Below are 11,288 nucleotides of genomic sequence, written 5' to 3'. Positions count from 1 at the left end.
AATTCTGCTGTGGTGACAGAGAAGAAAGAGAAACACAGAGGAAAAAGAGGTTGGCTAGGAGCCAGGTAATAACTTTGGGGTTCACTTCTGGGCTATCAGCAGTTTACAAGTAGCCATTTCCTGTAGTTGGTTCAAGCCAACTGCCTGCAGAACTGAGTCCTCCAGGAGACAGGGACTCCACTGTGGTCACTAAGGCCCTCTGCTACCCAGACCAGGGCTAACGGAGACATCTAGGGGATCACACTTTATCACTGTACATCCCTTAACCTGCCCCAGGTGACCACATCCCCAAAGGCAAGGGGGCTCATTGTGTACTGGGTTCTATGACCGTAACTCTGCTTGGGCTCACAATTAAACCTCACCTCAGCCCCATTTGGTACTGAGCTATTACTTATTTCCCAGATGTAGAAACTGAGTCCTGATTGGCTCAAGTGACCTGCTTAAGAGTCCCCCCAAAAGTGGCAGACTGAGATCTAAGTTCCGGGTACCTGAAACCAAATCCCCACTTTAATCACAATGATTAAAGAATCTCGTCAAGAATGCACAGTTATATAACCGTGTGCAGGATCTTCAAGTACAGCAAACTTCAAGTACATAAACCAAAGGCAGGTGCTGCTTATTTTTGCCTTCTGTCACCAGTCATGCTTCGGCCTTTGTCTGCTGTGAGTTCCGCCTGGCCTGGCCTTGCCCAGCCTGTGGGAAATGTCCATGCTCTGCCTGGGACCTGCCACCTGTCCTGCTCCCTGGAATGTTTGGACCAGCATCAGGAAGAGCAGTCCTCAACCTGAGGACCATCACTCGGTCTCTGCATCCCCTCCAGCTTCTAAAACTTGGGAAATCCCCCCAACCACGAGTTGGTCGCCGTCGTCGGTTAGAGAAACAATCACTGCCTTTGTTCACAGCCAGAGCAGAGTGTGGTAGTCCAGCACAGGGACCTTAAAGCAACAAATTCAGAAAAATGTCTGTACCTCTATCAGAGCTGAAAGATGATCAGGGGGAAATGAGCCTGGTAAATGGGACATAGGCAGATCTGAGAACCCAGTCAACTGTTACAGGCTATGTACAGTCAACTTTTAAGAATCCTGCCTTAGCTTAATTTTGTGAGGAGCACCTCCCCCTCCACAAGCCCCATGCCTTCCTTCCACAACAGTCACATGTAGACCCACCCTCTTCTCTTAGGGAAAGAGATGATTTAATGTAGCACCTAATAAAGGTGCTGCGCCCGAGCTCCTGGGCTGAGGCTCCTATCAGCAGGGAACTCTCTTCTACCCATGTCCATAGGGCCCACAAGTAGTCCAAAACCTGCTCTTCCACAGAATAAAAACTGCTATTTACCACACGGCTAGCACTTGCCAAGTGTGGCTGTGGGTGCTATATAAACCCTGGCTCACAATAACCCAGTATGGTGGGTATCAGTCCCATCTTGCAGATGAAACTGAGGCTCAGAAGAATTAGGGGGTTTACCCATAGTCCCATACTGAGAATGAGGTGGAAACGAGATGGCAGGGATCATGTATATCTTATTCATTACTGCATCTCCAATACATATTTTAGGCTCTCAAATAAATATTGTAAAAAGATTTTATTACCTATAAATGTGAAAGATGGTCTAAAAACCCTCTAGAAAGAGGCCAGGGAGCCAAGTCTAGTGATCTTGCATTATTTTTCCTTAATCTCAAAGACGCCATTTAAATTTTATCTCCTTGCAAAAGGCCTTACCCCTTGTTTCTGTCTGTCCTGCCCTTCATTCTATCTCCACTATTCTTGAACCACTTCTGATTTTGTTCCTCTCAACTGAGAAGACAGGGTAGGGGGTAGGGGTGGGAAACATCTTATTGAGTCCTTTATTAAGGACTCACTATGCCCAAGACGTGCATGCATGCTCAGTCGTGTCTGATTCTTTGCGACCCCATGGACTGTAGCCAGCCAGGCTCCTCCGTTCATGGGATTCTCCAGGCAAGAATACTGCCGTGGGTTGCCATTTCCTCCTCCAGGGGGTCCTCCTGACCCAGGGATCGAACCGGCCTCCTGCACTGGCAGGTGGATTTTTTACCACTGTGCCACCAGGGACACCCACGCCTGAGATAGTGAAGGTATAAATTACATCTCCTTCCTCATTCACCTGCTTATTGCCTGTAGCCTTTTATTCAACTAAACCTAAATTAAGTGTCCCCTAATTAAAGCCTGTAAGGGGAAGCTGGTCTTTATGCTACATGAAGTTTGCATTTCTAAAACAAAGTAAATAAAACCAGTGGTGAGGTCCCACAGATGTTGGCAACTGTATGAACCCAAAGCAGATATAAAAATGGACTCTTGGTTTTTAACACCATGGTAAAAATTAGGGCTTCTCATGCTGTCCAACGACTGAGTGACTTCACTTTCGCTTTTCACTTTCATGCACTGGAGAAGGAAATGGTAACCCACTCCAGTGGTCTTGCCTGGAGAATCCCAGGGACAGTAGAGCCTGGTGGGCTGCCGTCTATGGGGTCACAGAGTCGGACACGACTGAAGATACTTAGCAGCATGCTGTCCAAAGAGGATTTTCTCACCACTAACAGGAAAGAGGTATTCACTTACTGCAGCATCCACCTAATGAGATCCTTCCAATGGAGTCCTTTTAGATCCGTCTGCTTAACCTCTGAACCAGCTGTACTCTCAATATGTGGACTCAGGAGGGAACCAACTCGCCGTAACCTGCTACTCAAGTTTTCTTCTTCTTGGAAATTATGGTGAGAGACAGTACAGCCCATTGGTTAGGAATGAGGATGATTCAACGAGATGTACGAATCCCAATGTTGCTGACTTCTTGTTTGTGCCCTCGGCAAAGATACCCCATTTCTGGGTGTCAGAATCTCAAAAATGAGACCCCAAAGTTGACATACATCAGGGATATAACTCAGATCACATGGCACACAGAAGATGAGACACCATCTGTCAGAAGAATGAACAGGCACTCTTTTCTTTCTGAATGACAGGAAATTTGTGGCTCCCAAATTTCAGCATCCATCAACTTCTTTTCCAATTTCTTCAAAGAAAGTCCATTGTTCTGAGAATCAAATTTCTCCTTGAGGTAAGTGTCCCTGCCCCTGTTCCAGACACCGAGGAGACAATAGGTATCTGACCGACGGAGGGTGGAGTAAACGATCAAGGGCAGCAGGTTCCTTTTCCTGCAAGTATAAGACAGACCAGCCAACCTGGCCTACTCTTCCTCCTGGGTAATCTCTCTCCCTCTCAGAATGAGGGCCCACAGAAAATTGTGCTAGGAACCCCAGCTATTCAGGAAACAGAAAACACAACCTAAAATAATGAGCCACCACAATCTTAAAACAAAACATTTTATTTGATGCAGATTCTAGGGTACAAAAACAACATTTTGCAAATGTCACCTGTGGACTACTATCACCTATTTACAGTTATGTACAAACCAAATAAGACAATAACATCTTCAATGTAAAAATATAGCATACTGCTACAGTCTGCTGGTCAGTGCTCACTATTCCATCAAAGCTCACAAAGGAGAAACTTAAAGATGAAACAAAGACAATGGCAATAACCACTGTTCCACAGGCCTTCCCCCAGACATAGTAATAGGGAGCTTCTGCAGTGAAAAACAAAACATACAGTGAAAATAAAAGTCATCTACTCTCTAAATGAATACATTTGGTTTTTACAAAAGCTTTTGCTCTCTCCAGACTCACTACATCTTTTTCTTGAGACAGAAAATAACCACTTATTAAAAATAACATGCTTACACATTAGTGTCATCCAACGGTAATTATTTTTTGGCTAATGACTGGAGCAGCCAACTTTGTCACATACAAACAGAAGATAGCTTCTTTGAATCTTCTCCACTGAAACTTTCTTTGATAAAAACATCAGATACACAGTCATAATGGTTTGCTTTCGTCAGACATCTGCTTGTACAAACCACAGTGCTTGGTCAACTTGGAGCCATGGCTCCAGCCCTTTAGAATATGGACACGTTCCTTGGGGAGTCTGTGGTCCTCACTGAATTTTGGAGAGGAGTTGAAGAGCAGGAAGGAAGGCAGCTGCCCAAAATTCCCAAGAGGGCCTCACTTGCCCTATTAGCAAATTAGCCCTTAGCAACTGCTATCTTGTCTGTGGTTAAAGTCTGCACCATTTAATAATACTGTGAGTCATGAATTAAAGGTGACATATACAGATATATAAAAATAGAATCCAAAATTGGGAGGGAGGGATGGTTGCCACTCAGAAAGTAAGAGCTGGTCTTGAAGGGTATCTTGAAGAAGCTCGGGAATGACATCAGACACATCAAGAATAAGCAACAAGTGTTTGAATACACAAGGGAAAAAAATAACAAACCCACATACGATAGAGGACTACTGCTGAGGAAAAAAACTGTAGTAAGCAACCTTCAAAATGAACACAGGTGATATACCACTTTTAAAAAAGCATCTTTATATTTCTAAATAGTAAAAAAAGCTGGGTACGTAAGAATTTCTGTTAATCCCCATCCTGAGCTTGGCTTTCACAAGGCACCAATATGAATAAGGCACCACATTCTATTTGGGCAACTAAACTGAGTGTGAAGCTGAGAAATAGAAGGGCAGTGAAAATTATTAGGCCCCTGGCAAGCAAGAGCTGTGAAGAATGAGTAGGGGTGGGATTATTTATCACTGGAATAAAAACACTAGAGGGATGACTTCACTGTGGTTTTCAAATACACGAAGGTGACCAGCTGTTCTTTTTCCACTACATGCTGAACAAAAGAAGGCTGGTTTGAATTTCTATAAGGAAGATGTACAAAGAACTATCTGATCAGCAGGGTAGGTTACAGAAGCTCCTTCGCTGAAAATCCAGTATCACATCCACAGCCAAATGTCTGAAATAATTCATGCGCAACCCTTCCTGTTTGACACTAGAGGGGCACCTGCCAGATAATCCAAACTTTCTCTCACCCCCTAAGCTCTGCAATCGCCATGAAAGCTATTGGCTTACAGTCTGATCTCCTTCTGTTTACTTGCACCCTTAACCTGGAAAGGAGGTGATATAGCAAGGATGATCCAACTCCATGAGGACTCCTGACTGGTACCACCATATTCTGTCACACATCTCCAAAACAGATCAATTCACAAGTTATTTAAAACCGAAGACAGGGCAAATGCCTGGCTCTAGTGGATACTCAGGACTCCTCGCCATACTCTTCACAATGTCTGCTTTCCTCATTAGGGCCTGGCCTAAGCTCAGCATTAAAAAAAGTGATTTTTTTTTAAGTGATTTAATTCATCTAAAAAAGTGATTAAGCCAAGAGTTAAAACTATAAATAAGGTCCTTTAAGGTGTGGAATTTAAATGAAACTGTTCCAAGTGTCACATTTTTTAAATGAGGACAAATCTGATTTTGAAATTAACAGTTGCCTTGCCTTTTTCTTAAGATACATGAAGTGTGAAGAAACAATCAAAAGATTTCAAATATATTCACAATCATAGCAAATTTCTTTAGGGAAGCAATGGGTAAAAAAAAAAAAAAAAAACCAATCTATCTTCTGGCTGCATTTAGCAAGAGTATTTTCTTGTGGTACCAGACATCTGTAATTACCATGGATGCCTTTCTTTTCAAATCTTCTAAAGCAGATGCGGCAAACTGATAGCTAGTGGGCCAAATCAGGTCCACCCATGGGTTTCCGGAATTCAATTAAGAATTTTAGTGCCCATGCTAAAGAAAAATAATCAGATTTTTTTCATGTAAAACTCCAGATTCTCAGTTTCTCTTGAAAAATGGGACAATCAGGAAACACTATATGTTCACAACTGGTTGGAGCGGCTGCTCCCTGTAGGTGCAGCACAAAGGTGTCTGCTGGCCACAGTCTCCACCAGGCCCCACTGTCTCTCTGAGCCTGAGAAGGGTTTGTCATCACACCTTATTTATCACTACACTTGCTACAGGGGGGCCTCCTAAAGGAACAGCATTTGTTAAGTAAGAACAGACTCTTTCCCAACAATATCAACTAGAAAAGGCTCATAATCTTCTCATTGCCATTGTCCACCTCTCTCCAATAAAGACAAAGTAACTCCTCTCTCCTTAAGAGAGCCCCATGAGTGCTGAGGTGGTTGCGGACTGCAGGGCTTTCTCTCTTTAGGGAGGACAGTATGTCATTTCTTCACCAGGAATTAAAAAAATAAAAAAAGCTTTTTTCTTCCTCTGCTTCTTTTAAAGGAAAAGACAACTCAACTCCGAACTTCGGATCAGGGACTATCTTCAATTATAATTGTGTCAACTAAAAACTCTTTGTCTCATGACTTTTATGGCCTCTCTCATGTTGGGCTCAAAACACTATTACCTGACTGGGTCAGCCACTGAAATCCTGGGACCTGGGCCTGGATGAGTTCTGATTCTCTGGAGATCAACGTGCCTCACAGCCCCAGGCCTCAGTCCTCCAAAAGACTCCTGCCCCTGTATGACTGGGCTGGGCCCACCCAGGCAGTCCCCACTGCTTGCAGCTCATCTCAGAGGAGAACACACCTTTGCCTGGGCCTTCATCCACCTGGTCATGCTCTAAGAAGAGCCGACTGTGCCAAATGCTAATGTGTCACGTGTGTCAGACATGGACGGCATCGGCGAGTCAAGACAAACAACTAGCTCCCCCATTTCAACTACCTGCCCTCCCCGGTTAGCTGAAGGAAGCCTGGACCTACCCCTGGTCTCCTGTACAGAGGATACCACCTAACTGAGCTACAGAGCCTTTTACTCTCGGGATGAAGGCCCTTCAGTGAGTTCATTCCCACATTCGAATTCTTGGTTCCCCAGCATCTGAAAGCCTGTGACTTTTGAACCTTTATCTGAATTCTGTCCTATGATTTCCACCATCCAGGACCATTCGTGAGTCAAAAGCACCTCTGCGAAAACAACGTTTTGCATTAATCCATACGGTAACCATTCCCACTTTCAGCATGAAGTGAGGAGGGGTTAAAAAAAAAAGTGAAAGTAATAAGACAACACTAGGAAGTTGGACTTCTCAACTATTCAGAGCTGGGCATTCACACTGTCATTTTCATTACTTGGTACAAAAGTTTGATTTTGCTGAACATCACAATCTTTAATATTTCAAAATAAGTACCTAAACCCTAAATCCAAACTAAAGCATCACTTGATTGTTGGCCAAGCACAATTTTTCCTTCCCATTTTCCAAGTGAGTTTATTTAGCAAGCTCTCTGCCCATGCTCACAGAGCTCAGCTGACGCTTCTTATCCAGTCTTTCACTCAGTTTCTGGGGCCAGTTTCTCAGAGATGCCTCCTTTCACTTACAAAGCTGAACATCTATCCTAAGGCAGCTCCTAATGGCACTTCTGGGGCATGCACCATTTCTTGACTTCAGTAAGAAATCATTCTGAAAATGTTCCAAAGTGCATTTTCATACATTAATAAGACTGACCTATCTCCTTCACAGAATGGATGCCGACAATGGAATGGCAGGACACTCACGGGTGCGCAGAAACTCTACATTCATCTCGGATTCCACAGTGGCAGCATGGAACATCCCTCCTCCAACAAGATGCTTGGTCTTAAGGGGAGACAGTTCTGCAGCCCACTTGTCTCTCCCTCAGAGCAGCTGCAGGAAACTCGATGCCAGAGAACAGACGAGCATGTTCTTCTCCCAAGAAGCTGCCAGCTGCCTTTAGAGCAGGCAGTGTGGTATTTGCATCAAAGATATACACAAACCTTTTCTTTCCAGCAAGGGTGCAAGCCTTCCCTTCTCCACCTGCTGGGCATGAGCCTCGAAGGAAAAGTCCTCCCCTCCCACTTCCCCACACCACACCTTAGGATGCTTCTCAGTGTCCCCCCCCCCCCTCAATATTGGTCCTATTTTGTGAAGGAGTGAAAATCAGGGTCCCTGATATTGGTGCCAAAATTCAACAGCATTTATGAAAAAGGTAGAAAAAGATATTCACTCCCCTTTAAGGTCATGGAGATGAAAAAGGAACAACTATTTTCCCTTTGGAAACTAAAATTCTGTACAGAAGTCACTCATAAAAACAGAACATATACTTCTCCCTTTTAAAGCAAATTCTTTCCTCTTAAGCTCTCAATACCTATTTTTGGTAGAGTGAAGTACAAGAGACAAATCTTTAATTGGGTAAGTCAAACAAAAAGAAAATGAAACCTTATTCACAGGCTGGGGTTGTGAGGGAAGTACTTTAAGATTCAAGAATTTAATGATTTCAGGTCCCATGTCTTCTCTAGACAATACTTGAAGAGCACATTCATCTTTGTAACAATCCCTTCCTTTTCACCTTCTTAAAAAGAGGTTTGTCATTAGGTAAAACAAGTTCAGCAGATTAACTGGCTACCACCTCCACATACTGCTGTTTTGTCAGTGGATCCTCATCCCTAATTTTCTGTTCAGAGCTTTAGACTAGAGGTCAACCAAAGCACAAATTACAACTTCAGTGAATACAGCCCAGTTAGGTATCAGTTTCTTAAAAATGAACGTTTAGGCACCAATATCTGAAATTCAACAAAGTATAAGCCAGGGAAACTTGGTGGGCAGACCTGGCCCCTACATGATGCCTATTCAGATCAAGATGTGGCCCCAGTGCCCTCTGCACAATGACCAACCCATCTCAGAAAGAATGGTCTAGATGGTTATCGGCCTGGCCCTGCAGTCCCCTCTTTGGACAGACATGTCCCCCAGTAATATATAAGACTCATTTTTATGAAAAATGACTGTATATTCAGTTACCTTCTTGACCTCTGACTCCAGAGCTTTTTTTAAAACACCCCTGGCATTGTAAATGGCACTGTAAATTCCATACCAACAACGGAAAGAGGTATTATCTTTAACTACATGGATTCCAGAGAGACGGGCACTTGACTTCTGTGGGCTGTAGTGGCATCAAAAGTGCTTTTTCCACACAGTATTTCAAATCAAAACAGCCAATAGCTAACTGGCAAAGTTTGCACAGATAAATTAAGTCTGAATGATCAGTGCGGGTATTTTCCTGTTTCTTCCCTACCTCCCAAAATTGGCTCTAGTCCAAAGTCTGACCTAACATGGCAAGCTGCTGTCAGACATTATGGACATGCCTTTCACAGTTCCACATGGTTTCAGAGAACGGGAGACTCTGCCAATATATTTGGTAGAGAATAGAGAGGCAAGGAGAGCAAGTACTGGCCAGGATTTCGCTCTGAATATCCTTGTAAGAGACCTCAGCTCCAAGTGGGCCACATACCCAGAGAGATGAGCTGGGGAACCAGAGAGAGGCGGCAGCTAAAGTGGCAATGCTTAGACTCTTCCATTCTGTTACAAAGGGGCGACCGTGTGGAGTTCACCAGTGTAGCTGCAGCAACCAGGTTCTGCTTTGCATGCCCCCGAGGCAAGGAGCTTGGAAGGAAGGGCAGGAGGGTCTTCCTCACCTAAGAAAAGAAGAGAGGGCAGAGTCACATGTTACTGCTGGGTGCTCAGGCCAGAATGAGGCTAGATCTGGGTTTGCACCATGCACTTTGCACAAGTGAGGCAGGCATCCCCACCAGCTCAAGGCTGGGCATTCTCATCCTGCCACTAGATTCCAGTTCCCTCAGCTGAAGGGCCAGGTTTGCATGCATGAACTCCAAAGGGTTATAGGCACAGTAAGAGCAGCTCCAGATGGCATCCTATGGGGGGGTTCCCTGGGGAAGCAGGCCCTTCTACCAGAGCCTGTGTTGAGCTAGAATAGAGAGAACACTATGCCCCATGAACCCCTGGGTCAATACATGTGGCTTTAAAGACATTGGCAAGGTGGGGAGTGGTGAACTCTACAAATCTACAGGTCCACAGACACTCATCCAACACACTTGGGGCCCAATGTGTTTAGTATTGCCTTTAGAAAGGCGATCTAATGCACATACTGTATGTTACATAACATGGTACTGGGCAGCTAGCTCACCATAATTTCTTATCAGTATTTCTGTAGCGCACACACCTGAACAATCCCATTACCTACCTGGGAGGCTATCAATGTAGTTTTGTTACTTCCCATAACGTTCGACTGACAAATAAAATTGCAGCAAAATTAGCAAAAAGCTTCTCCTGGATTCTGGAATCAGGGCAAAGCTGTGGCCCGCATTAGGAACCCAACCCACCGAACCACCAGCTTCCCATTCCCCGCGCCTCACCCAGGCCGGAGGAGGACGACACGCTCTCCGTCAGCGAAGACGTCTCCGTCTGGTCGGCGGAGAGCCCTTCCATCAGGGGCAGGGACAGCTCGGACGAGGGTACGGATGAGTCGTAGATGCCCGAGTCCCGCGGCATGTCCGAGGGCCCAGCCGCTTTCCCCGCATGCAGCAGGGGCCGCAGGACGGCACTGGCACCCGCGACAACGGGTCCAGCCTCCAGGTCTTCGTCAGGCCCGAACTGTGGGCCCCCAGAGGGTGGGTCGGCTGGTGTCCCGGGGCCCGCCGACTCGGCCTTGAGGCCGAATTCATTCTCGGGCCCTGGCTTGCAGAGGACTTCGTTTAAAACCAAGCCTGAGTCAAACTTCTCCAAGACTGGCTCCTGGTAGCGGAGAGGAGGCGGATGGAAGGGAGCGAACTGTTTCTCAAACCAGTCAGGCTCCTCATCAATAAACTGGTGCATGTTGCAAATGGCGACATACAGGGAGCGGCCCGACTTGCTCCGGAAGTAGTTCCTTCGGCTAACCCGCCCCGGCTGCTGCCCCGGCTCTTGCGGACTGCGGTCCTGGGAGTGCAGGTGGGAGCAGAGCTGGGGAAGATGGTCCATGAGTTTGTACTTGGTGCTCAGGTCCAGGACACCGGGAACGTCTCCTTCGCAGGAATAATCGAAGTAGACGGCGATGAACTTGCTGAGCGCCGCGGACGAGCTCTGCTTGGCCTGGCGGAGCTTCTCGGCAATGGCAGACACCGCCACCAGGAAGAGTTCCCCTTTCCCCGAGCCTCGGCCGCCTCCTTTGTGCTTGTAGTTCTTCTTGTCCACGAAGTATTTCATGCCTTTGGAACACACCACGATGATGAACTGGGACTCATGGATCTTCTGGATTACCCATTCTCTCTGCCCTTCCCTGCAGAGGCTGAAGTCTTCCCACAAGTCCAGAGTCACCTGGAAAGAGACCAGGTAACCTCACTCACCTGTACAGCTTGGCGAGTCGAGTGACAAGATGGGCAATGTTACAAGAAGGGCTCATCATCTGCCCCAAATCTCTGCTATATGCAGGCTCCAGGCCACCCAGCTCCAAGGAACAGCTAATATTCCATGGGTGACCAACCACCAAGCACCAGGCCCTCTGCATCATGTCTTTAGCATACTGTGGGAT

General features: G+C 45.8%; 1 protein-coding gene across 1 annotated transcript in view; it reads right to left on the bottom strand.

The window, feature by feature from the left end:
• Positions 1 to 3,330: 3,330 nt before the first annotated feature.
• The window catches only part of IL17RD (interleukin 17 receptor D), a 68,578-nt gene continuing 60,620 nt past the window's right edge, over positions 3,331 to 11,288 (bottom strand). Inside the window, exons 12-13 of the mRNA XM_065933446.1 lie at positions 10,135 to 11,074; positions 3,331 to 9,396 (exon numbers count right to left, since the gene is read on the bottom strand). Of these exons, the coding sequence (XP_065789518.1) occupies positions 9,284 to 9,396; positions 10,135 to 11,074 (1,053 nt within the window). The 3' untranslated portion in view covers positions 3,331 to 9,283. The remainder of the gene's footprint in view (positions 9,397 to 10,134; positions 11,075 to 11,288) is intronic.

This window comes from Muntiacus reevesi, chromosome 4, assembly GCF_963930625.1.
Source record: "Muntiacus reevesi chromosome 4, mMunRee1.1, whole genome shotgun sequence".
Taxonomy (NCBI): Eukaryota; Metazoa; Chordata; class Mammalia; order Artiodactyla; family Cervidae; genus Muntiacus; species Muntiacus reevesi.
This window is presented reverse-complemented; position numbering and strand designations above follow the sequence as displayed.